The 26,511-nt window shown below is 41.3% G+C and overlaps 1 protein-coding gene across 2 annotated transcripts in view; it reads left to right on the top strand.

Moving 5' to 3' along the window:
• The window catches only part of FSHR (follicle stimulating hormone receptor), a 284,860-nt gene extending 259,040 nt beyond the window's left edge, over positions 1-25,820 (top strand). For both annotated transcript variants that reach the window (XM_045285748.1, XM_004699745.2), the window contains exons 9-10: positions 17,418-17,603; positions 24,399-25,820. In XM_045285748.1, coding sequence (XP_045141683.1) covers positions 17,418-17,603; positions 24,399-25,632 — 1,420 coding nt within the window. In that variant the 3' untranslated portion in view covers positions 25,633-25,820. The remainder of the gene's footprint in view (positions 1-17,417; positions 17,604-24,398) is intronic.
• The last annotated feature ends 691 nt before the right edge of the window (positions 25,821-26,511 follow it).

Genomic DNA, 26,511 nt, shown 5'->3' with positions numbered 1-26,511 from the left:
AGTGAGAGAGTGAGTGAGTGGATGAGAGTGAGTGAGTTAGTGAGAGGGTGAGTAAGTGAGTGAATGAGAGTGAGTGGATAAGAGTGAGTTAGTGAGTGAGTGAGTGAGTGACTGAGAGTGAGAGAGTGAATGAGTGACTGAGAGTGAGTGAGTGACTGAGAGTGAGAGAGTGAGTGAGTGAATGAGAGTGAGAGAGTGAGTGAGTTAGTGAGTGAGTGGATGAGAGTGAGTGAATGAGAGTGAGTGAGTGAATGAGCGTGAGAGAGTGAGTGAGTGAGAGAGAGAGAGAGAGAGAGTGAGTGAGTGAGTGAGTAAGTGAATGAGAGTGAGGGAGTGTCTCTTGACTGGTGCATTTAATCTACTGACATTCAGTGTCATGAGTGTATGTGTATGTTTGCTGTTGCCATTTGTCTGTGTGCATGTGTTTTGTGTGATTTTATTAGTTTCTTTTTTCTTCCTTTAAGAATAGTTCTGAATACTATTTCAGTGTGTTGATGTCTGCATGGTATTGTCTTGTATGCTTTTCTCAGCTTTGGCTGTTGTTGATTCTCTTTCCAAAGTATTATTTTTAGTGTTTTTTATAAAGCTAATTTTGTTTTCACAAATTTTTAATTTCTGCTTGTCTGGAAGTACCCTAATCTCTCCTTCATATTTGAGGAATAGTTTTGCTGAATGTAAGATTCTTGGTTGGCAGTGTTTTGTTTTTTCTTTTCTTTTCTTTAAGGGTTTTGCATATGTTACTCTGTTCTCTTCTAGCATATATGGTTTCTGCTGAGAAATTTGACTTATTCTTATCAGTCTTCCTTTGAAAGGAACTACTTTTCTTTTTCTTCCCCCTAACTTATTTCGACATCCTCTCCTTGTCCTTGATATTGTAGCACTGGATACAATATGCCGTAGAGTTTATGGTCTATCCTGTTTGAGTCTATTTCAGCTTCATAAATAGTTGTCTTCTCCTCTTTTAAGCTAATAGGGAAGTATTCTTCAATGACTTTCTGTCCTGTGTTCTCTGTGAATTTTTGTTGCTTCCCACTGCAGTATCCCAATGGTTGTGCCTCTGGATAGCATCTCACATGATTCTTAGGGTTTATTTAGATTTCTTTTCCCTTTTTACTGACTGTTTCCCTCATCGGTTGTAGTGGATGAAATTGTCTTCAAGCTTTCTAATGTGGTTTTCCATTTTAACAATTCTTACCTTCTGCTCTTTTACCATGTGGTCTAATACTATTGTCTTAGCTTCTGGAATGTTATTTAGGGTTTCTAGTTTTTCTATGCTTTCCATTCATCTCTTGAACATTGCTTCTGTCTGTTGAAAGATACCAACATTTTTCTTCTGAATTCAATTTTTGTGGTACCAACATACTTTCCTCAGAATATTCCTTGGGAATTGTGTACTTTTCCATGGTTTGTGCCTGACTTTCTTGTTGTTGTCTTTGCTTTTGTTGTGGACTACAACTGCCTGCTGTTTCCACAGCATCACAGTGCACGGTTAGTGTTGAGAGGACTTCTGGGTTGTGTGAGAGTAGTTGACTTTGTCTTTCCAAGGTGTGCTAATGCTCAGAGGCTTCCTTACCAGGGCACTGGAACATCTGGAGCCTTCTTTTCCAGGATGCAGGGCTGGCCAGAGCCTTCCCTTCTGCCATGTAGAAGCGGGTGGAGTTGTCTCTGCACGGTTTAAAGAATTTCTGGGACCTTCCTTGCTGGGATGCAGAGATGGCTGGGGCCTTCCATTCCAGGTTGTGAGAATGCCCAGGGACTTCTTTCCATCTTCACTTTTAAAGTAGATTCTGATTTTACTTCTTCCCAAACAGATTAGTGTACTTTTACGGTAGACCATGGTATACGCAATAATGTTATGAGCAACATAATTTAAAGGCATCAATTCTCCTTTGAACTCCCTTATTCATGGTGCTATCTTTCACATGTATATGAGTGGATTGAAAATATCCTATCTCTGGTCAGGCACACCTTTGTACTCAAAGAGATTGTTTCATCTTTTCAACTCAGTCATCCTTGCCTCATTGTGTCTCCTGTAATACTTTTCAATATATGAGGGGTAAGCAAAAAAATGGAATTTGTCCCCCAAAGCTATGTATTAATTTTTTTTTTACAAAACAACTTCATCACCTTCAAACTATTCTCCATTACACTTCATATATTTGTCAAATTTGTGATTCCATTCCTGGAAACATTTTTCAAGTGTTTGAAATGGCTGTTTGATGTCTGACAGAACCACCCTGGTTTTTTCTTCGCCTCTTCTTTGTCATCAAATCGCTGTCATTTCATGTACCTCTTCATTTGCATAAACAAAAGGAAGTTGTACAGAGCAAGGTCAGGTGAATAAGGTGTGTGGGGCAAGAGTGGCGTGCTGTTTTTGGCCCAAAATTGGCACACTGCGATGGTTGCATGAGCAGGTGCATTGTTGTGGTGGCAAAACCAGTCCCCTGTCTGCCACAAATCAGGTATTTTTTGTCACACACTGTTGTACAATCTTTTCAGAATCTCTAAATAGAAAGTTTGATTAACAGTCTGACCTGGGAGAATGAACTCCAAATGCACTATGAGTTGACATTTTTGTCCATTCAGGTAGTTGGTGGACATCCCAGAATGAGGATTGTCATAAATAGACATTTCACCTTTTTTGAAATGAGAAAACACTTGTACACTTTAATTTTTCCCAGCACTGTCCTTGTAAACTGTATTCAACATCACAACAGTTTCTGTGGCATTTTTCCCAAGCAAGAAACAAAATTTCACAGCCACATACTCTTCTCTTAAACTGGCCTGGACAAAAAACGAGGTTCAAGTGAGACTTCTTTTATGAAAAAATTCACTGTGACTTGAGAGAACCTTCCCAGGTGATGCCACTGGATGCACTAACTCAGAGTGAGTTGCTCAATGTTCGCCTAGGGGGGGGAAATCTATACTACAAAAGCTCCACTCCACCCAGTGCAATTCCATTTGGGAGGTGTACCCCCTCCTACAAATAGTCAAAATGAGTCACTTTCAAGAATCTCTGATTATGCTGTTGGTTAGGCAATGAGCTGCTATGCAGAAGGTCAGTAGTGCAAAGACACTAACCAATTCTGGGGAGAAACATGAGCTGCCTACTCCTGCAAAGATGTATAGTCTCAAAAACACTAGAGTTGCTATTAATAAGAATTGCCTCGATGGTAGTGGGTAGTCACTACTAGTATAAAGTATGTCTTGGAATGTTAACTAAAGAGATAACTGTAAAGAAAAGACTATCATGAGCATAACCTTGAAGACAAGGATTTAAAATAGCACAAAAACCTTTCTTCTCCTTTGTCACATTAACTCAGCCTCCCAATGACAAAAACATTCTCAACTAATCATTAAAGATATAGGGTTATATGCTATCTATTATCATAACATATTGTTTATATAATAGCAATATTGTTTTGCTATTGCTTAATGAGGACCTGCTATTCATGTGGTGCTATGATGTGGGTGAGGAAAAAACCCACAGCCAAACCCACTGCTATTGGGTCGATTTTGACCTTTAGTGACCCTAGTGCATGGATAGATACTGCTGCCCAGTACAAAAGTACTCCAGTAGAAATGTTCACATAAGACTATGGTAACAGAGAGGATTAATCATATACATGCAATAAATCCTTGTCATTGTACGATACAATGATTTTTAACAGGGAAAGTGACAATATGAGTGAGATCACAGAGTTTTAGCATATTGCACCTCAATTACTATAAGAAACACTTCATTCTTTATGACCTTAAATTCATTTCTCCTTCCAGTAACCTTAGCAACTATTTATTGAGAATCTACAGTGTGCCCACCACCTTTCTAAAAATTGTAAAACAAAAACGCAGCTTTCAATAAATCACTCTTATACTCAAATAAATTCAAAACTTTTCTACTTGACTTCCAAGACTCAATGATCTAATCCCATATCATTGTTCCCTTTATTCTTCAAAAGATGGTTACCGAGAATAATTCTTGTAAACATCACTCACTGTGACCTGTTTTGTATTCTGGGGCTCTCTCCAAGGCCACTTTTACACAACAGTCTCAGTAACCTCCTATGAAGTTGTGAATAACTAATAATGTCGTATTTTGTTACTCCTTCTAGAGACATTTTCACTCTACCAATGGAGAGTGCTGTTAGAGAGGAAAGAATATATAGCATTAGGATTTTAGGTCACAAGGATGCTTAACCAGGGTGGGGTGTGTGTGTGTGTGTGTGTGTGTGTACATGTAAGGGGACAAATTCCAAAAATGGGAATAATGGTGCAGTTAGATTTTGAATCACATATTGTGCGAGTACCCATATATCTTATCTTTACTCTTACTGGCATATATTTCTATGGATTGTTCTTATTCTTTGGAGACAGCAGAGAAACACTGCTTTCCACCGATCTAAAATTTAGAAGTCTTGACAAGTTCCACTTTAGGTCACTCTAGTAGATATCCAGCAAACTTTAAACAATATTGCTACAAAGATTTACATCTTCCTTGTCTATCACCAGGAGCCAATTGCAGTAAAGATTTTGCTGTGTTGAATTCAAAGTGACTTTGCACTTTTCTCTGACCAACCACTCCCTCCCTTCAATCTTCACAAGCACAGCATGTGGATCCCAAGACATCAACAAACTGCTTTATCTGGAAACAACAAAGTCACCTACTGCAAATGACAAAAGCACATGCATTTTGAGGCTGCGATAAGGGGCAATCTGAAAATACAAGCCAGCTCCTGAGGCCTGAGAAAGGGACCAAGATAGAAAGGCACCAAGCATCCCAAGCAGGTGTTCTAATCTAATGCATTCCAGTCAATCCACCCAACAAATTATTCTATGTGTTTCCTAACATGTGTCCACAGCCCTGTAAACTTTGCACAGGCTGCTCCCTTCCTTGGCGCCTTTGATGGTCTTGGGCACATATAATTACCTGCACAGAAGCACAGTTTTGCTGAACCTCCTTTAAATCCACAGTTTCTCTCAGTCTGACTTTTGTTGGTCTCCCTTTAGACTCAGCTCTCCTTTAACACTTACGCCATTCTCTCATTGTATTGCTAGGTGGAGCATCTTTGCTAATCAGACAACTATCTACTCAGTAGGTTTCACAGGTCCGGCTCTGTGTCTGATGCAATGTAGAACACAAAAGCATATTAGTAATTCCTGCTCTTCGGGTGTCTGAAATCTGCCTGAGGAGGCAAAACAAATATGCATGAAAGATCAAACGATGTGAAAAACATAGAAGAGATAACACAAGTACAAGATGCTTTCTAATTGCTGGAGGTCAGAGGACATCACGGTTTTCTGGGATGACAATCTACTTCTCGTCTCAATCCTTCTTTAGTGTCACTCGCAGCATGTTTTATGCCACAAAAACTGTGCGGGTGCTTACTATTTACATGGCAGTGTTCAGTGTGCAAGGAGCCCTCTGCCTTCCAGGAGAGAAAGATGGCAAATATAAGTAGCTTGTACAAAAAGCAAAGCATAGTAAGTCAGGAGAAATATAGGTTCAAGTTTGAATCTTTAGTACGGTGAATGTGACCCTATTTGGAAATAGTGTCTTTTCAGAAATAATTAGTGAAGTTACATGAAATTCTGCTGGAGTGGTTGACTACTAATCCAAAATGGCTGGTGCCCTTACAAGATGTTAACAGAAGGCACAGGGATCGATAGAGAGAGTAGGTGGCCATGGAAGATAGGAATGGGATTGAAATTATGCAGCCACAAGCCAAGAAGCAACTGCCTACAGGAATCATGATCCTCTGAACACACTGAGTTCAAACTCCTTGAACTGTGAGAAAACATATTTATGTTATCTTTACCCACCCAGTTTGTTACTTGTTATGTTATGTTATGACATGTTATGTTATGTTACTTGTTGTGTTACTTGTTATGACAGACCCAGGAACAAACACAAGTATACAGACATTTGAGTAAAAATACCTCTACAAACTGTTTAAAATAAAATTAAGGAATTATAGAGACCTCAATAGTAGTCTGCTTTGGTGCCTTATTGCTGTCTAGCAAACTATATTAAAATTTAGTAGTTTAACACATCTATTCCATTTTGTTTTATTCCATTTCAGAAATTTGAGTGGCTCTTCTCTGATAGCATTGCTAATACCAGATTGATCTTAGCTTAAAGCAGAGAACGCCAGCAAGATTTTTATTTTATCTTATTGACAAGGCAAAGGCAATTGATTGTGTGCATTATGAATATCATTGTGAAGAAAGGAATTCCAGAACACTTCTTTGTGCTCCTGTGGAATCTGTCAATAGCTCAACAGGCAGTCAATCCAATAGAACACAGGGATACTGCACAGTTTAAAATGAAGAAGGGTGTGTATAAGGGTTGTATCCTCTCACCATACCTATTCAATTTGTATGCTAAACAAAATATCTGAGAAACTGGGTTGTATGAAGAGAATGCAGCATTATGATTGGAGAAAGGCTTATTAACAACCTTCGGTCGCACAGTAACCTTGCGGAGGACTTAGGCACTAGCTGATGAATAGTAACGACTTCAGCCTTCATGGAGTGCAATTCAAAGTAAAGAAAAACAAATCCTCACAACTGGACCTTAGATAAGATCATGAACAACAGAAAAAATATTTAAATTGGCATGGATTTCTTTAACTTGGATCCACAATTAACATTCAAGAAAGCAGCAGCTAAGAAATCTAATGATGTATTGCACTGCAAAAATTTGCTACAACAGACCTCTTTAAAAGGTTAAAGAGCAAAGATGAAGGTGTGCTTGACCCAAGCTATGGTATCTTCTTTCACCTCGTATGTATGCAATAGCTGAACAATGACGAGCAAAGACCAGAGAACTGAAGATATGAGTGTGATAGCAAAGTGTAGGGAAGAAACTAGATGATGCCCAGCTATCAGAAATAATAGCACCTGAAATCTTAAGGGTTTGCCCCTTAAGTAGCCATCTAAGTGAGGCGTCAACTCGGCGCACATAGTAGAAGCACGCCAGCCTGTGTGATCAAGGATTGTAAATAATAAAATCCAAATCGGATGAGGAAATTGGATATAAAAATAAAGAGAAGAACTGAATTTATGTCTTTAAGTTATATTATTGGTGAATAATACTGAAAATACCATGGACTGCCAGAAGAACAAACAAATCTGTTTTGAAGGAATAAAATACAATCAGAATGCTCCTTGGAAACAAGGATGCTGAGACTTGATCTCATATCCTTTGGACTTGAAATCAGTAGATACAAGTCCTAGGGAAAGGGTAGCATGCTTGATAAAGTAGAAAGTCATTGAAAAAGCGGAAGATGGATTACCAGAGTGGCTAGAACAATGGGATAGAGCATAACAAAGGTTGTTTAGATGACAATAGACCAAGCAACGTTCCCTTCCTTTGTGCATAGGATGGAGAGAAGATGAAATCAACTTGATGCACCTGACAGCCCAATAGCTCTGGTCCATGGGATTTGAATGCAGGGGTCTGGGTCTAGGGACCCTACTTCCAAGCTACCCTACTCACTCACATGTTAAGTGCTCTGATGCCCTCTGTCGCTTCCTCACCTTCCCCCAACACACAGGTCACATCTCATCCTCCAGGATCTTTTTTTATGGTTTGGACTGTTTTTCAGCATGGTAACTTCTGAATGACAGACCTCTTTCATGGAAGCTCAGGGCTCTAGATATTAAGGTAAAACTTTGATGGTGCTATTAAAACCTAGCTCCAGAACGGACTTAGCCTTCCCACCATACCGTACTGGAAGTCATCACAATTCAACCTGGATCCACTTGGAAAGAAAAACAAATCTTTAATAGAAAGAACATACAAAATTTCCAGGTATCTTTAACCACAGGGTACATTAAATAATAATATGGTATCCCATAGAATGTTAGATGTACTTCCTTTAAGAAATATGTAATTACTGTGATTTTTTAAATTCTAAACTGGAGGATAGAAATTGGCATGATAAAAAAGAAAAATTATGCTTTGCATTGCTTTACATTATAAAATGTGAGTGACAGGTAATAATCGCCTTGGTTTACATCGGTTCTAAAGAATTTTTTTTTATTTAATTATTTGGAGGGACTCGAACTGTTTTAGATAAAGCAAGTGGGCGGACTGCCATGTTTTCCCTTCCACATTTGGGGTGTGGGCACTTCAGGGGAGGGCACAAATGCCAGGTGAAACGACAACTTTGTCAAGGAGAACATAGCAAGTGCCAATCGCAGAACTGGTCAGAAAAATGCATACCTGCAGAGAGGAACTAGGAAGATCTCCTGGAAAAGAGGAGAAATTTGGGAAGTTCTGGAACAATGGACACACAGTCACTGCCACTGAGTAGATTCCAACTCATAGCAACCTTATAAGTACATGGCAGACCTGTGCCTTCAGGTTTCCAAGACGTTTGATCTTTATGGATAGGCAGCCTTACCTTCCTCCTGTAGGGGGACCTGGGGGGGGGGGTTCCAACAAGGTCTTCATCTTAGTGTGTATCCCATTAAGAAGCATGAAGTGAGCCACCCAAAAAAACAGGGACATCCCACATTCTAGACGGAAGGCTCAGCACAAGGACAGGGAATCTTGGACCAGATTCTAAATTCAAATGAAGAAAGCCAAAATGAGACCTTGAAACACAAGATATTTGATCTCTGATGCTATCAATGACTATTTTGAAAAGTACTTAGATTCTGGAGATGAATAGAAGGTAGAGTCGAAAAGCTTTACTGAAGGTTTGGATATGTGGTGTGAGAGAGAAAGGTGACATTTTCCCATGAACACCTTTAAAGCCTTCAGATGGACCTGGATTTTAGGGGCGTTCTGGAGCTCAATTTTTAATATGTAATATTTAACATTCTTACCCCACATCCAAGTAGAGGTTGTAAGAAGGCAGAAAACTATAAGATTCAGGGGTTCAGGACAAAGAGCATGCTGAGGATTAAAATATGAGAACCATCAGCATGTAGATATTATTTGTGTCCTAGGACTGAATAAGATCCCCTATGGAGAGATAGAGAAAAAACGTTCAGTGGTGGAGCCCATGAACATTTCAATACTTGCAGGTTAGAGAGAAAATGGGAAATTAACACAAAGAGACTGAGACAGAACTATAAGAAATTATTACCTCAATTTGTATGTGGAGCAACTAGTAATCCTAGGTATTGCTGTGTCTGTATGTCGTGTGGAATATTTGCAATGCACCCCGGCAGCATCAACTGAAGTTGAATATATGCATACCTTCTATAGATCAGCAAAGGAGCCCTGGTGACACAATGGTAATAGAGCTTGGCTCCTAATGGCAAGGTAATGAATTTGAACCGAGTGCTACATAGGGAAAGGTTATAGGAGTCTGTTTCCAACAAGACTACAATCTTGGAAACCCCATGGGGCAACCCTGTTCTGTCTTATCAGGTTGCTATCAGAAATGACTTGATAGTAGGGGGGGTTGGTGTTTTGGTTATGAACCAGAAATTCCATTTCTAGGAATACTCACAGGAAAAACAGGTAAGTAATCCCCAAATAAAACAACCTGGCAAAGGCATAAAAAGTATAATCAACTCTTAGGATAAGTATTAGAATGGCTAATGTTTCTAAAGTGGAAACCTCTAGAATAATGCAAATAAATAAAGTATTGAGAGATAGAAGAGTTGGAAAGTGGATTAATGCAGATATAGTTAGGTTTAAACTGAACACCTTATCGTTTGTTCTCCCTTTTCACCTATTTTCAATTTGTTCTAGTATTTATTTTCTACTTTTTTTTCAATTGAGGTTTTTTGATGTTATATTTGTTATTGTTGTTGGAGTTATTCTAGTATGTTTTTCTCTATATGAAATCCAAGATAGATCAATCTTTGAGATAGTAGCTAGATTAATAGGTTTTAGTGCTATGGCAGGGGAGGTTGTTAGGAAATGGGGATCTAATGATAATGAATACAAGAATGAAGAAAATGTTCTAAAATTGATTGTGATGGTGTTTGCACAATGCTTTTTAATATGGGTGAACCATTAAATTGTGTTGTATGTAAATTATAAGTCAATAAAACTCAACATTAAAATATATAAGAAGTAAAAATTAACAATTCTCAAAGAAGAAATATGCAAATCCAAAGCACAGTGAAAGATTAAGGCACGTCTCTCAGTAATGACAGAAAACCCCAAAAAGAAATAAACAGCCCAATGCTGTTGAGTTGATTCTGACTCACAGTGATCCTGTAGGACAGAGTAGATCTGTCCCATAGAGCTTCTAAGGCTGTAATCTTATGGAAACCGATTGCCACAACTTTTTCCCTTGGAGTAGCTGGTGAGCTCTCACGGCTGACCTTTCATTTAGCAGTTGGTCACTTTACTACTGCATCACCTGATAGCTCTTTTCTCTAAAACTGTAAGTGTTCCTAAATATCAAACAAAGTATCAACAACAATAGCAGGTAATCTTAAGAGTTGGAAAAGGTATAGCTAGAATGCTTCTTAGCAAGCATAGGGAGATTTTATCACACTTACTTTAGACATGTTGTAAGGAGAGATCAATGCTTGGAAAAGCAGAGGAACATTGAAACAGAGGTAGGTCCTCAATGAGATGGATTGATACAGTGGCTGCAACAATGGGCTCAAGCACAGGAACAATTGTGAAGGAAGGGAGAGGCCGGGGCAGTGTTCCATTCTGTTATACATAGTGTCACTATGGGTTGGAACTGGCTGAATGGCACCTAACAACAACAACTTGGGACTTGAGAAGCAACTGGCACCTAGGAACTTAAGCAAGTGATAGAAGCTATAACCCCAGCAGATCTGTTCTAATAAGAGCTGGAGTCACAGAGAAGACTCACTGACTGAGTAGATAATGGAGGAGAATATCTTAACTATTGTTCTTGCCCACCTCCAATCTCTTGCCAATGCCTACCATTCCTTGAAGTATTTTTTTTATTTTGATAAATAATTTTATTGGGGGCTTTTACACTTCTTATAACAATCCATACATTATTCCCAAAATTCGCTTGCCTCTTGGGTTCCCGGAATCCGCTCATTTTCCTTTTTTTTTTTTTCATTGCTACTTCATAACTGTAATTTTGCTACTGTTATGAATCATCATGTAAATCTGATATGCAGGATGTATTTTCATTGTTACAAATTGAGCAAACTTAAAGCATAGATATTAATCATAAAAACAATTTGTAATTATATATTGTGAAATATTCATTTCTAAATTACAAATAAATGAATTTTGCCTTGAAACATGGTGTAGCATGGGTAAAACTCTTAATATACCAACAGTAAACTACATTGCTACATTTTGCAACAATATGCATAAAAAGCCAAAATCAGTGTGAAGGTTGAGAGAGCTTCTTTCTCACCAGATCAGAAATTCTTGGGACAGTCTTTGCAAGAGCACAATGAAGATCATCTTCCACAACATTTACCCAGTAATTATAATTCATGAAGTGTTGTTTTACCTCCAATACTGTTGCTTTCAACACAGTAGGTGCTTTGTAACAGAGTAACTGCTCTCTACACAGTAGCTGCTCTCTACACATGTGTGACTTGATCCGCATAAGTACATTATGCCACCAACCCTGTCATATACGCCTGTATTTCTATGGGATGTATGTGATGGGGTTGGTGCGATGATGTCATCATGCTGGGTACTTGTATGTGGGCGTGTCTGCATGTGGGCAGACCCACCTGGAGACTGATAGAGGAGTGGTGTCCCAGTTCTTAAGACCATCAGAAAATATGTGCTTTCTGATGGTCTTAGTAAACTCCTATGAAAGGGTCTTTCAACCCCAAAGGGGTCGGGACTCACAGGTTGAGAACTGCTGGGTTAGAACTTCTTGACTTCATAATGAAAACCTTTCACACTCTAGAAGACAAAATAAAGAACAGGTACCTACTAAAAATATGACATTTATACACAACAAAGGATTTCGTCAAAAATGTCAACAGAGAACCCACAGATAGGGGGAAAATATCCAGTAATAATTCATAAATAAAAGGTTAATCTCCAACATCTATTGAAAACTACATCTTTACAAGAAAAATACAAATAAGCCCATCAAAAAATGAACATAATACAATTTACCAAAGACAATGTCTAGACAGCCAACAATCATATAAAGAATGTTCACCATCCTTAGCAATAAAAGAAACACAAATTAAAATGATTAGATATTACCTCACACTGACACGTTTAGAAAAATTCAGTAAAATAGAAAATAAATGCCATAAAGGATGAGAAGAGTACATTTTGGCATTGCTGGTGCAACTGTAGGAATGTACAATCAGAGTAGAAGTCATTAGGATACTTTCATAAACAAATGCTAATCCAAATACTTGGTGATACAACAATGTCTCTAGTGAGTATATACCATAGAGGAATTAAGAATCTAACATAGGAGAAGTAGAGATGGTGTCCAGGTAGAGTCACCAGCCAGGTGCTCCTGTTGTTGGATCAGAAAATTAAGAGATGGGCATGGGAAGCAAGCCCAAGGAGTAAGCAATGGGACCAACAGTTCCAGAGGGACTTGGGGAGAGGAGGAGGTAGGAAAAGGAGTGGTGAGCAAACAATGCCATAGACAGGGGAACAACTAGGGAATTAAAACCTACAACAAGGAGGATGTAGAGATGCCGGGGGTGCTAGAGTAACAGGAATTTGGCTGAGAGGAATTACTGAGAGGCAGAAGAAGGGCAAGCACGATAGTGGGGCAGGAGGAAGGTAAAAGGAAACAGAGCAGCCATCTAGCTAAGAAGCAACAAAGCCCACATGGAAGAAGCACACCAGCCTGTGCGATCATGAGGTGTTGACAGAATCAGGTAATAGGCACCAAAAAACCAAAAAAAAACAAGACAAACAAATTATTGAGAAGGGGAGTCAGAGCAGAGACCCCAAATCTATCCCCTCATAGAAGGATCACAAGGAAGGGTTGAATCAACCAGGGCCATAGTATAGCACCAATGAAACACGCAATATTCCTCTGGTTCTTTGAGGCTTCCTTCCCCCACCCCCACCCCAAACCCACCGGCCACTATCATGACCCTAGTCTTACTTTTCAGCTCTGGCTAAACCAGAGCATGTTCAATGGCACAGATCACAGCTCACAACACCGAGAATTCAGGTCAGATAAACCCCTCAGGAACAGAAATGGTAGTAGCAATACCATGGGCGTAGGAAGAAAGGTGGAGGTAGGAAGGGGGGGAGGGAACTGATTGCAATAATCAACACATAACCTGCCCCTCCCCCAGGGGGATGAACAACAAATATGGGTGAATGGAGACAGCTATCAGTGTGAAATATGAAAATAATAATAATTTATAATTTATCAAGGGGTAGGAGGGGGGAGAGAGGGGAAAAAAGTGGAGATGATACCAAGGGCTCAAATAGAAAGTAAATGTTTAGAAAATGATGATGGTGACGTATGTACAAATATGCTTGATACAATTGATGTTTGGAAAGTTATAAAAGCTGTAAGAGCCCGCATAAATTTACTTAAAAATTTATATATAACACAAACAGATACATGAACATCCATGTTTGCTACAGCAATTTCTATAAGAACAAAAAGAGGGAAACAACCAAAAACCACAATTATAAAGGATTGGGTAAACATACTATGTTATGTAAACATTCATACTACGGGATTTTATGCATCAATGAAAAATAATGACAGCTCTCTTAAACACCACAAGACACAGAGAAAACTAGAGAACATTCTGCTGAGCAAACTGTCAATCTTACACAGATAAATATTTAATGTCACTATTGTTATAAGGTAAAACAAGAAGAAATGTGTTTTATACAAAAATCGGCCAGACTTTGATGACTATGAGGAGGCTAGGAGGGATGAGGCTAGGAGGCGGTGAGAACCTGGAGAGAGGGAGGATAGGAAAAGGACCAAAAAAAAAAAAAGGAGGATTTTAAAGAGAAATGAAGAGCACTTAGAATCTTCAGTGACTGAGTTAGTTAGTTTATTGTGCCAACGTGGCCAATAAACACATGTGGGGTTAATTGAAGAGCAGAGAGATAAATGGTGAGGCTTGGGTCTCTTGATTTCTGATGGTCGGACCAGGGTGCAGCTGCCTTAGCCAGTTCCTGCTTCAGCTGGCAAGGCTCACTTTCTGCAAGACATTCCTGAGGAGAAGCCACATGGACCTACCCCAATGCAGCACTGGGTGCTGGAGCACCCATGTGGAGACCCCTGCCAGCGCCGAGATGCTTACACGTTCACTGACTCGGCTTTCCTCCTGCAGTCGGCATCATTGCATCTGTTTTGTGAGATGGAAGAGGACTTTGTGGATTGGTGTTGGACATATGTGTTAATGGGTTAATATTGGACTTGTGGACTAGGGCAGCACTGGGTTGGGATTTTTTCTTGATGTCACTTAACCTTTATATAAAACTCTTTCTTATACATGAGTTTCTGTGGATTCATTTCTCTAAAGTACCCAGACTAACACAGTGACATAGAAGTTAGTTTCAAACATATTGGGGCGGGGGGGGGGGAGGGGGGAAGGTTGGAACTAAGATATGACCTTTGTGACTCTTGTGCAGTAGTAAAAGGAACATCAGGTTGAATTGTGAGGTGAGGAAATGGTGAAATCGGGTGTGTACAAGTCAGATGTGGGGATACCTCCCCAAAAATGGGGCGGGGAAACCTCCACTGGGAGGAGCTGTCATAGTATGCACTTTTCCTGCTAGCCAAGCATCCAGCAACTCACTCTGAGTGAAGGCACCCAGGGGTGTCTCTTGAGAAGGTTCTCTTTGGTCACAGTGATTTTTTTTTGTAAAAGCAGTTTTGCTCAAACCTTGTTTTTTTGGGATGGCCTATTTAAGAGAGTAGTATGCAGCTGTGAAATTTTGTTACCTGCTCAGGAAATATGCCACAGAAACTGTTGTGATGTTGAACACAGCTTACAACCTAAGTGTCCAAGTGGTTTTCTCATTTCAAAAGAGGTGAAATGTCAATTGATGACAAACCTTGTTCTGGACATGAGTCAACTTCTCAAATGGATGAAAATGTTAGCAAACTTCATGCTCTCGTGCTCGAAGATCAACAGCGGACTACTGAAGAGATGGGATTGGACTATTTTGGAGCTCCATTCAGTGAATTTTAACGGGCAATTTAGGAATGAGAAGGGTCGCTGAAAACTTTGTGCCTCAGGTTCTGACTGACCAGGAAAAGGAGATTCGAGTGGTAACATGCTGTGCTTCCAGAGAACATCTCCAAAGCGACCCAGACTTATTTTTCCAAGGTCATTACTAGTGATGACACAGGATGCTATTCTTAAGACTCAGAAAGCAGCAACCAAGCCAGTGGAAGACGCCCTTATCACTTCACCAAAAAAAAGCTCATCAAGTGAAATAAAAGATCGAGATGAGGCTCATTTGGGGGTTTTTTTGTTTGTTTGTTTGTTTGTTTTTTGATGCGAGGGGGATAGTGCATGTGGAGTTCATTCCACCAGGTCAGACTGTTAATCTTTAATGCTTTCTATTTAGAGGTTCAGAAAAGATTTCAGTGTAACAGTTTGTGACCAAAAAAAAAGGTTTAATCTGTGGCAGACAGAAGACTGGTTTTCCCACCACGGCAATGCACCTGTGCACACAGCCATCTCAGTGTGCCAGTTTTCGACAAAAAACAGCATGTCTCTCTTGCCCCATGCACCTTACTCACCTTACTCACCATGAAACATCTTTTTGTTTCTGAAAATGCAGAGGGACATGAAAGGACAGCAATTTGATGGCGTAGAAGAAGTGAAGAAAAAAATGAGGGAGATGCTGTCAGCTATCCAAATAGATGAGTGTGAAAATGTTTCCAAGAATGGAATAGCAGATCTGACAAATGTATTAAGTGTAATGGAGACTACTTTGAAGGTTGTTTTGTTTATATATATATATAAACATATAAAAAAACAAAGCATATATATGTAAATACATAGCTTTTTAAAACATCTTGTTTAGGGTGGGGCGGGTTACCCTTATGTAATAAGTTTGATTGGGGAAGGGTCATAAGAAATAGAGCAGTCATTTGGAGGTGGGTTCGTTGTACAATACAAAGCTATTTTGAGATTCTGAATGAGAAAACAATACAAACAAGGCTTTGAGAATTTCATTTTCACCAGACTGTAAGAACATATGGGATGTCCTACACATGTTCACACTCTCAAGAGGCATTGCTCTGAGTTCTCCCTGCCTGGACGACAGGAAATGCAGACTGCAAATGATTCTTCTCATCATGTACAAGGGCCCCCACAGGTGCTGAAATAAATCAAGTCCTCATCTTTGCACCTTCTCATGGTCAAGCTGTGCAACTGCTGGCACCAAGAGGCCCAAACTGGGGCCACTTACATCTTCTCACTCCTACCTGCTAGTCTTGATCATTTTCAAGGCTGGTGTTGTCAATGGTGCTACTGGAAAAGAACCCACATTACTAGCGGTGTTGTTAGAAAGGATAGAACTTCAGAATCCTCCAGAAACAGGAAGCTCAGGAAGCTGTCCGTTTGTGCTGGCCTCCACATAGACTTGTGTTGGTTAACCAAAGTACAGAGTTGCCAGCTTGTGTTGGTTAACCAAAGCACAAAACAGGAATAAGTGCAGCTATTTCTGTGTGATGTTTATGAACAGGACTACCTATAATTAGGTGCTCTCTTGTATACCAGAATTTCTTTATGTGCCTTGTTGTTGCTAATTTTATGTATCCTGTAGTTAGTTCCAACACATAATGACTTATTAGACAACAGAACAAAATGCCACGTGTCTTGTCCCATCCTCACAATTGCAGCCATGGATGAGCTCCTTGTGGCAACCTCCTGGCCAATCCATTTTATTGAAGATCTTTATTTTTGCTGACTGTCTGCCCAACTGGGTGTCCTTTTCCATGGACTAGTCCATCTTGACAGTGTGTGCAAAGTAAGTGAGACAAAGTTTCACCACCATCCCTTCAAAGAACATTTTGGCAGAACTTCTTTTGCTCATTCTTCTGGAAATCCATGGAATATCCAACATATTTCAACAACACCAGAATTCAAATTCAGCAGTTCTTCTCCCATCTTCCTCATTCATTTTCCAGTTTTTGCATGCACAAAAAGTGATAGAAAAGCCCATGGCATGGGCCAGGTGCACCTTGGTCTTTTCAAAAAACAATCACAGCAAACCCTCTGAAGCACAGTTCTACACCATGTGATCACCATGCTTCAGAATTAACTCAATAGCAACTGTTTGGTTTGGTTTGTTGACTAAGTTATCTGACTCCTCCTAACAGGGACATAGGGCCAGGACTCCTACCTGGACCGAATGTCCTGTTAGCAGAGTAATGATCTAACCTAGATAGTTTGGATGCCTTGATGTCACCCTCCTCATTAGAGGATTACCATAGTATCTACTAGGCTGCTTGCTAACCAAGCAGAAAATTCTAGGCCCATAGTAATCCGATTGTGTTTACCTTTTCACCTTATAGAGATATTTCAAGGACAAGAATCCATTCTCTGCCGACCTATGGCTTAGACAATCTTAAGAAGCTGAGAGCCAGGTCAACTTACAACTTAAAAAGGCTTCCCAGTTTGGACAAGTTTGTCTCCCTTATGGACGCCAGCCTCACCTACCCCAGCCACTGTTGTGCCTTCGAGAACTGGAGACAACAAAGGTGAGTCTTCAGAGTCCCTTCATCTGCACCTCCCTTGGGCACCTCCCCATGGCAGAACCTGGTACAGAACGTCTATGTTTCTGTGGCATGCAGAAAGTCAACCTCTGGAGAACCCACCCTGACGGAAACAGTTGTGTACACATTCCAAATCAATTGTGTTTACTGGGGGATATAGGTAGTTGTAAAGGCTACCCATGTAGTAGACTCTACCAAGTATTAAACAATCGAAAGAAAGCCAATTTCAGTACCTGACTCATCGTTGTCCTTAATAAATATTTGGTCCCCTTTACCTTTGTACCATATGGATCTGTCTTTCAAATCCCAAACTGCACACCTTAATTGTTCAATTCTACTATTGTCAAGGTTAGTTTTTGAGGCAAAAAGCACAAACACCATATCATATAATGATAACTCATTTCCAACACATCCAAACCACTGTAAACCTCTCTAACCACCTTCAGATATTGTACTTTACAGAAAAGATAAAAATAAGATATCTCTCTAGATTTAGAGGAAGTTCAGATTTCCAACCAAGATTTATAGAGGGAAATCTAAACAGAGCCTTGGCCCAGTAGGTGATCGGGTGGAATCCTCCCAATAGCTGGAGGGATCAGACAGGCTATGGAAAGAGTAGAGAAGGAGTGGAGATTACACTTATTCCAAACCCAAAACTCTCACCTGCCATTGCACACCCTGATAAAGTCCACACCTGTAGCCATACTCAATTGAACGATACCTCGTCACTGACCTCATGTGGTGTTGTGTGCTGTCAAGACAACTTCAACTCATAAGGGTCAGCAAACAGACCTGGAACTATCTATCGATTCTTATTTTTCTCTTGCCCTACGTCTATCTATATAAGATAGGCAGGACAAACAATCCCAGGGAGGAAACAATGGGACCGGCAATACCAAGGGAACATGGGAGAGGAGGGGTTGGGGAGAGGGAGCAGGGATCCAACAAACTCAGGGATATGAGAATGACAGAGACGTAAAATTGATGACAAGGAGGGGTATTATGTCTGGTAGGGTTTGATCCACTGCAATGTATCTAAGAGGAATTATTGAGAGCTGACTGGAGGGTGAGCATGATAGTGGGACAGGAGGAAGGTAAAAGGAAATAGAGGAAATAAGTAGGAGGCAAAAGCTATTTATAGAGGCATAGCTATAGGCATGTATATATGTAAATATGTTAATTTAAATGCAAAGGATAGAAACCAATGTGCATATCTTTACATGTTAACTATTAAGATAGCAGATAGACTTTGGGCCTCCGTAAAAACAAAAACACTGTGTTCTAACAACCTGGCACTCTTTCATACTCACCTTCCCGACACGATCACTGAAGACAAAATGGTGCATAAGCAAATGTGTTGCAGAAGATGAATGGTGCCCAGCTATCAAGAGACATAGCATATGGGGTCTTAAAGGTTGGAAGTTAAACAAGCAGAAAGCTAGCAGGGAAGCAAATAAGCCCACATGGAAGAAACACATCAGCCTGTGTAATCATGAGTCGATGGGATCAGGTATCAAAAGATCCAAAACAAACAATTATATCGATGTGAAAGAGGAGAGTTGGAGCTGAGACGCAAAGCCCATCTGTGGACAATTGGACATCCCCCCACAGAAGGGATACAACCAGAGTACAGTATTGCACCGATAAAACACACATCACGCCTCTAGTTCCTAAATGCTTCCCCCTCCCCCACTACCATGACCCAGTTCTACCTTACAAATCCAGCTAGACTGGAGTACACACATTGGTACAGATAAGAGCTTTTGACATATGGAATTCAGGACAGATAAAACCCTCAGGAACAGTAGTGGGAATAGAGATATCATGAGGGTAGTGGGATGGTAGAAGCTGTTATGGAGGGAAGAAAGGGGGGACCCATATATAGCCCACCCCCCAAGGGGACAAATAACAGAAATGTGCATGAAAGGAGACAACAGACAGTATAAGATATGAAATAACGATAATATACAATTGATCAAGGGTTCATAAGGGCGGGAGGGTGGGGAAAGGAAGGGGAAAAAAGAGGAGCTGATACCAAGGACTCAAGTAGAAAGAAAATGTTTTAGAAATGTTGATGGCAACATACGTACAAGTGTGCTTAATACGATTGAATGATGGATTGTTATAAGATTTATAAGAACCCCCCCAATAAAATGACTAATAATAAAAAAAATATTAAGACAATTTCAACTCATAAGGAGTGCTAATGGCAAAATGTTAAAGTACTTGGTTGCTTACCAAACCCTCTGGCGACATCATAGAATTAAAGACCCGACAATCTGCTCTGCTATCGGGCGATTCTACTCTGCTCCATGGGGCCATTGTATCGCTGCAGAGCACGAACACACAGTCTCTGTGATAGGGTTTCCTGCTGAACATCGTCTTCTTTACCATTTCATCTTTAGCCCACAAGGTGCTGCACATATAGACATTTCCCTGCCCCCAAGCCAAACAAGCAAACAAAAATACTATACACCTTAAAATTTTTTCACAGTGCCCAGGAGTTCACACTCTGACCCATTGGAAGGATTTGCAGAAGAGAGGCTGCTCTTCAGACTTAGCATGCATCATCAGGAAACCGGCCAGAATCCGGATCGCTTCTCAGAGATTCCTTCAAGGGCCAGGATGTTTCTTCCTGGTGACTAGAACTCTAAAGGGACTGGACTGAAGCAAAAGTGTCGCCTCTTTTCCCTCCCAGACAAGAACCCAAGCCAGGCAAGAAAGATACTAATTCACTGCTGAGCTGGAACACCTCAAGAGAAATCACAAAGAATAGATGATCACTGGAAGAGTGATACTCAGTGTGTTGTCTGACCCAACTACAGCATGCCCCAGGGATTTCTAATCTTCCTGGGCTGCTCAGACCCCTCTGCTCTGGAGACGTCTGGCGAGGATAAACTAGCTTCAGGGCTCTGCCCACCAGAAAACTCAAGGCTCGCCTTCAATTTCCCATGCCATGAAGCTGTCCCCAATCCTACCAGACTGTCATCAACATGTTGTAACTTACTACCAGAGCCTTCAGAATGAAACAAAGAAGGGGCCCACCTTTCTTCCAGGGAGGCATGACATGGTGAAATAACAAAAATTACAATAGGCTTTTAAATTTATGTTTAACAAATTCATACTCACACAGGCACATTGCAAAAGAATTATCCTATTCTGCTGGTGATTGCAGAAAAAATTAAGACTATCATTTTATTGCATATCACCAGAAGTGTGGTTTGGTAACAAGGTTTGAGTCTAACGTCGTACGATGAAGAGTTCTTCAAGGCCTGATTCAGAGATAGTGCCCAACGTATAAACTTTGGTCCTCATGACTATGGAGTTTGGGGCAAACTCTCCTCCTGGGCTCTCACTCACAAGTCATTGCAACCTCGTCCTTCATTTGGCATGGAAGCAGAGAGGGCCTTGTCAAGATGCTCTACTCCGCTCGCAGTATACCTTGCTCTTGTTTTAACACTATTGAGTTTATCTTAGAGTTAGGTCTTCATTTGCCAGATTTAAGGCAGGGTGGCATATGCAGCTAAATTCCATCAGGGCTTGAACCCCAAAAGAAACTCCATCAACCATCTCTGGCACACATCTTTATATAACCGACATTTGTTGAGTACTCTTCCAGACACTATTGTGTTTTGCACCTTTATCTCAATCACAAAAGTACTATCATCATAATGATTGCTTTGTCAGATGCAGTCCTGAGGCTCAGAGACAGCACATAACATCCACAATCCCATCCATACCAGGTCCAAACCCTCTGAGCCATCCACCGCCAAAGCCCAGGCTCTCAGCCTGGGGTTCTCAACTTGTGGGTCACGACTCCTCTGGGAGTTGAACGACCCTTTCACAGGGGTCGCCTGATTCATAACAGTAGCAAACTGACAGTGATGAAGTAGCAATGGAAATAATTTTATGGTTGGGGGTTCACCACCACATGAGGCACTGTATGAAAGGGTGGCGGGGTTAGGAGGGTTGAAAACCACTGCTCTAGGCCACTCTCTTCTGTTCCTCCCAAACATTTAGTGATTGATTGATTGGGTTGTGTCTTACATTCGTAGTACTGTGATAACAGAAATAACACAAGTAGGCGGCTTTGACACACAGAAATTGACCTTCTCACGGTTTAGAAAAAGGGACGTTTCTCTGTTGGCTCTGGGAAAACCCCAATCTCAGAATCTGTAGTATTCTTCTCAGTGTTCCTTGAAGATCATCATATGGCATCTATCTTTCCATGGTTTGTGCTTCTTTCTCTCTGTATCTAGTTTACGTCTCAAAAGTCTTTCTATTTAAGACATATCCTACACTTAAATGTCGTAAACATAATAAAAACCCCTAATTCCAAATGAGACTACCTCCGAAGCATAGAGGTTAGAATTCCAACATAAATCTGGGGAGCACAATGTCATTCATAACAGGATCCAAGAGTACTAACTCCTAAACTGATGCTGGATGAGACCCCAACTCCTTAGGAGAGTTAGCATTTCCCAAAGCGCCAAAGAGACAACACAGTTTCGTTTTCAGTTTCGTTTCTCAGAGATCCATTTTGTTTACCTGGTCCTCAAACACACTCTTCCGTTTTATGAACGGGAAGCATCAATACCTAACAACGTTGATAGTAGTACCGACAGAGACCCTTCAGCAGCATCTACCCTGAGGCCTAGAAAGTGAAGGTTGTCTCTGGAATGGTTGAGTTGGAATGGAGCCATAGCCTTCCAGCAGCCTTCCGTGTGGCTTAATCTCTGTTCCTAGAGTTGAAACACAGCTAACTCAGCGACTGAATTTAAGAGTCAACAGGATGATTTAGTACAAGACTCTGTTAGTCTGGGTTGACAAGAGAAACAAATCCAGGGAGACACTCATATGTGTGTAAGAGAGAGCTTTATAACAAAGAGTAATTGTGTATTGGGTAAACATCCCAGCCCAGTACAGATCAATTCCATCAGCTTGGCTGCATGTGTTTTGTCAGTAGGAAGATGAAGCAGAGAGTGTATCTGGCCTCCAGTGAGCTATTTATCTCCTTCGTGCCTCCAAATGAGGTCATCAAGCTGAGACCTGATGCACAGGCTAAACTCCGCCACTTTGCAAGTTGACAGGAGATGATGTAACTGCCACAAAGACAATAACCCTCTTGCCACCCTAAAAGACCATTTCTGAGCTTGCCTCGCCTTTGTTGTAAAACCCCTGACTCAACCATTCTGCATTCTTATTCCCAATTTTAATTAACCAGTTTCTATTAAATCAGTTTGGATTTACAGTAACCATGTGTGGGTCAGAGTAAAACTGTGCTTCACAGGTTGTCAATGGCTAATTCTTTGTTAGGTCTCAGAGCTTTCTTCTGAGACACCTCTGTACAGAGTTGAACCTTGGCGATCTTCACAGCCCAGCTTGCTGACTCAGGGGCAGAGAAATGTCATGGATGTGAGAAACACTATCGGTCGCTAAGACAAAAGATGACTCACTCCCCACCAAGGGAGAGTCTCTTGGGCCAAGAGAAAATCATTTGCTTCTTGGAAGTTACCTTTCTAGAGGAGGGAAAAAGGAGAGACTGCTCCCTCCAGTGACCCTTTTTCATCGACTCTGATGGCGAAAAGCTCAGTCCACACCTGTTTGAAGGCTTAGCTAGGTCTGAACCTTTGTGACAAATGAAGCCTTCAACTCTTCCACTCTCTGGCCACCAGCCTTCTCATCCTGGAGGTTTGGGAAGGGGGGGAACACTCACCTTCAGAATCAAATTCGAGATTATAGAGTTTGAAAAAACATAAGCAGTAACCCTGCTGTGAATTTGTCCCTCGGGGATGAAGCCAAGATGTTTGTGTGTGACTTCTTTTTCCATCAAACTTAGCCCCAGTGTGAAGTGATCCCATCCTTTTAACCTTTGTTTCAAGACAGAACTCTGACTCTTTCTCTCTTTGTATGCGTGATCCCTCTGTCTGGGTAGACTATCATTGGCGTTAATTCAAATCCCTTCTGAAAGTGTCACGTCCCTGTTGACAAGACTTCCTGTACATTTGAGTCTAAAGGGTAAGCCTAGACAGGCAAATGGGACCAAGCAGCACCAAACTCCCCAGGGGCTGGGTTATGATCTTGGAATAAATTAGGACCCTTTGCCACCTGTGTTTCTTCTTTGGAGGGCACACTGGGGAACTGTTTACTATGAGAGACTTAGGCTTACCTTGCAAACATATACATGCTTGAGGCCCCTTGGGGTCCCTAGGGAGTGCGATAATCAAGCACCCTCCATAACACACCAGGAAAATTAGCTGGCTGCCCATCAGCCTAAGAGCACCAAGCATGGATGGGATTGATTGTGTGCATTCTGATCCTCTAAGTGATATGGGCAAAATAAGCAAAACTGCCCTCGTGTCAGAAAGCAGTCAAGGTCTTCTCGAGAGTGGAGGAATAAAAGTATGTCCTACCAGGGCATATTAAGAGATACCTCCGTGGAGAGGGAGGAAGGGAAAGGGCAGGGTCTGTAAATTATTTGCACTTAGCAGCGAGGCTGCGCTAGTCCCAGGCGCCTTCCTCCCCACATTCAGGTTGTGGCCAGGTGGTTTCCCCGGTGGGCTGTCCAACTCTAGGAATATCCACATGAGTTGCTGTGTTCATTTACAGAAAGCAGCATTAACCCTTGAGCGTAACCTCAAGGGCAGACAAGCGGCTGGAAAAAGGAAAATTGAACAAATACCTCTCAGAAACCCCACCCTTTCTGTCCTGAGTAAAGACTGATGTATTTTTTCTTCTGCGTCCAGGATGTTGAGTCTATTCCCTTTTCTATTTTTCTAGCTCGGGGCTTCATCCACTTTGCAACAACTCTATTTTAAAGCCAGAAGTTGATGATGTGGCTCAGGTTAGGGGTCAGAAAGTCTCCGTGACAGAAGATGATGAATCCAGTTACGGCGGAGGAGTGGATATGATATATAGCGAATTGGACTATGAATTATGTAATGAAGTGGTTGAGGTGACCTGCTTCCCTAAGCCTGATGCATTCAACCCGTGTGAAGATATCATGGGGGACAATATCCTCCGAGTCCTGATATGGCTGATTAGCATCCTGGCCATCACTGGGAACATCATAGTACTGGTGATCCTGATTACCAGCCAATACAAACTCACTGTTCCCAGGTTCCTTATGTGCAACTTGGCCTTTGCCGACCTCTGCATTGGCATCTACCTACTGCTCATAGCATCTGTTGATATCCACACCAAGAGCCAATACCACAATTATGCCATTGACTGGCAAACTGGAGCAGGCTGTGAGGCTGCTGGCTTCTTCACCATCTTTGCCAGTGAGCTCTCGGTCTATACTCTGACAGCCATCACCATGGAAAGATGGCATACAATCACCCATGCCATGCAGCTGGACTGCAAGGTGCAGCTCCGCCATGCCGCCAGCATCATGCTTGTGGGCTGGGTCTTTGCCTTCACAGTTGCCCTCTTGCCCATCTGTGGCATCAGCAGCTATATGAAAGTGAGCATCTGCCTGCCAATGGACATCGATAGCCCTTTGTCACAACTGTATGTCATGTTCCTCCTTGTGCTCAATGTCCTGGCCTTTGTGGTCATCTGCAGCTGCTACACCCACATCTACCTCACGGTGAGGAATCCCAACATCGTGTCTTCATCTAGCGACACCAAGATCGCGAAGCGGATGGCCTTGCTCATCTTCACTGACTTCCTTTGCATGGCGCCCATCTCCTTCTTTGCTATCTCTGCCTCCCTCAAGATGCCCCTCATCACTGTATCCAAATCAAAGATCCTCCTCGTGCTGTTCTACCCCATCAACTCCTGTGCCAACCCTTTCCTCTATGCCATCTTTACCAAGACCTTCCGCAGGGATTTCTTCATTCTGATGAGCAAGTTTGGCTGCTATGCAATGCAAGCCCAGATCTACAGGACAGAATCCTCATCCACTGCCCACAGCTCCCATCCGAGGAGTGGCCGTTGGCCTTCAGCTGCCAAGATCACTAATGCTTCCAGGTACGCACTTGCCCCTCTCAGCCACAAAATGAAGAGCTAAAACACCAGGTGAAAATGTGTCTGCAGGGTCGAAGGACAAGTCTTGCCTTTGAAGAGTACACCATGGATTTCTCACCCCATCTCATTTTATCCCCTGCCATGTTAGTGAAGTAAATTGGTCAGAAACTACTACCACCATGTAACAGATGAGGAAGCTAAAGTATCACTAGGACACTAGTAGTCATTAAAGTAATGCAATCCTATATAACGTTTGTTTATGCTTTATAATATTTGAGGTACTTTGAATTCAGATTATCTCAACTAGTGCTCATAAAAATTCCATTAAATAAGCAGGCCAGGAATTATTCTTGGAGATTTACAGTTGAGAAATCCAAGACTCAAAAAACTTAAGTGAGTCAGTCAAGGTGTCCTGGCTTGTAGAGATATAGGCAGCACCCTGCGCTCTGACATCCAGGGAACTTCCAAAAGCAGCAGCATCGTATTCAAGAAAAAGTATTTATTGAGCATCCATGTGTTGACTTCCCAATGGGTCAACTTGGCTAAATTGAAAATTATACCTAAAGGGTCCCTGTCTTCCATGTCTGGTGTGTTTCTGATGAACATAGTCCCCTAGAGAAATAGGAGAGTAAAAGTGAGACACGGAACCCTGGCGGTGCTGTTGAGTCGGCATTGGATTGTTAACTGCAAGGTCAGTAGTTCAAACCCACAAACCACACTACAGGAGAATGATGAGGCTGTCTACTCCAATAAAGATTTTCAAACTCAGAAACCCAATACAGGGTCGCCATAAGTAGGAATCAATTGATGGCATTGGATTTAGTTTTGGTTGGGGTTTGTGGTCAACAGAGGGCAGCAACCATTTTGTAGCTCTTGCACTTTATAGATAATCAGCGGATTCAGCTCTTTGGCATGAGGCATG

The sequence above is a fragment of the Echinops telfairi genome, unplaced genomic scaffold, assembly GCF_000313985.2.
Source record: "Echinops telfairi isolate 266 unplaced genomic scaffold, ASM31398v2 ScPeMD7_7475;HRSCAF=8513, whole genome shotgun sequence".
NCBI classification, from domain to species: Eukaryota; Metazoa; Chordata; class Mammalia; order Afrosoricida; family Tenrecidae; genus Echinops; species Echinops telfairi.
This window is presented reverse-complemented; position numbering and strand designations above follow the sequence as displayed.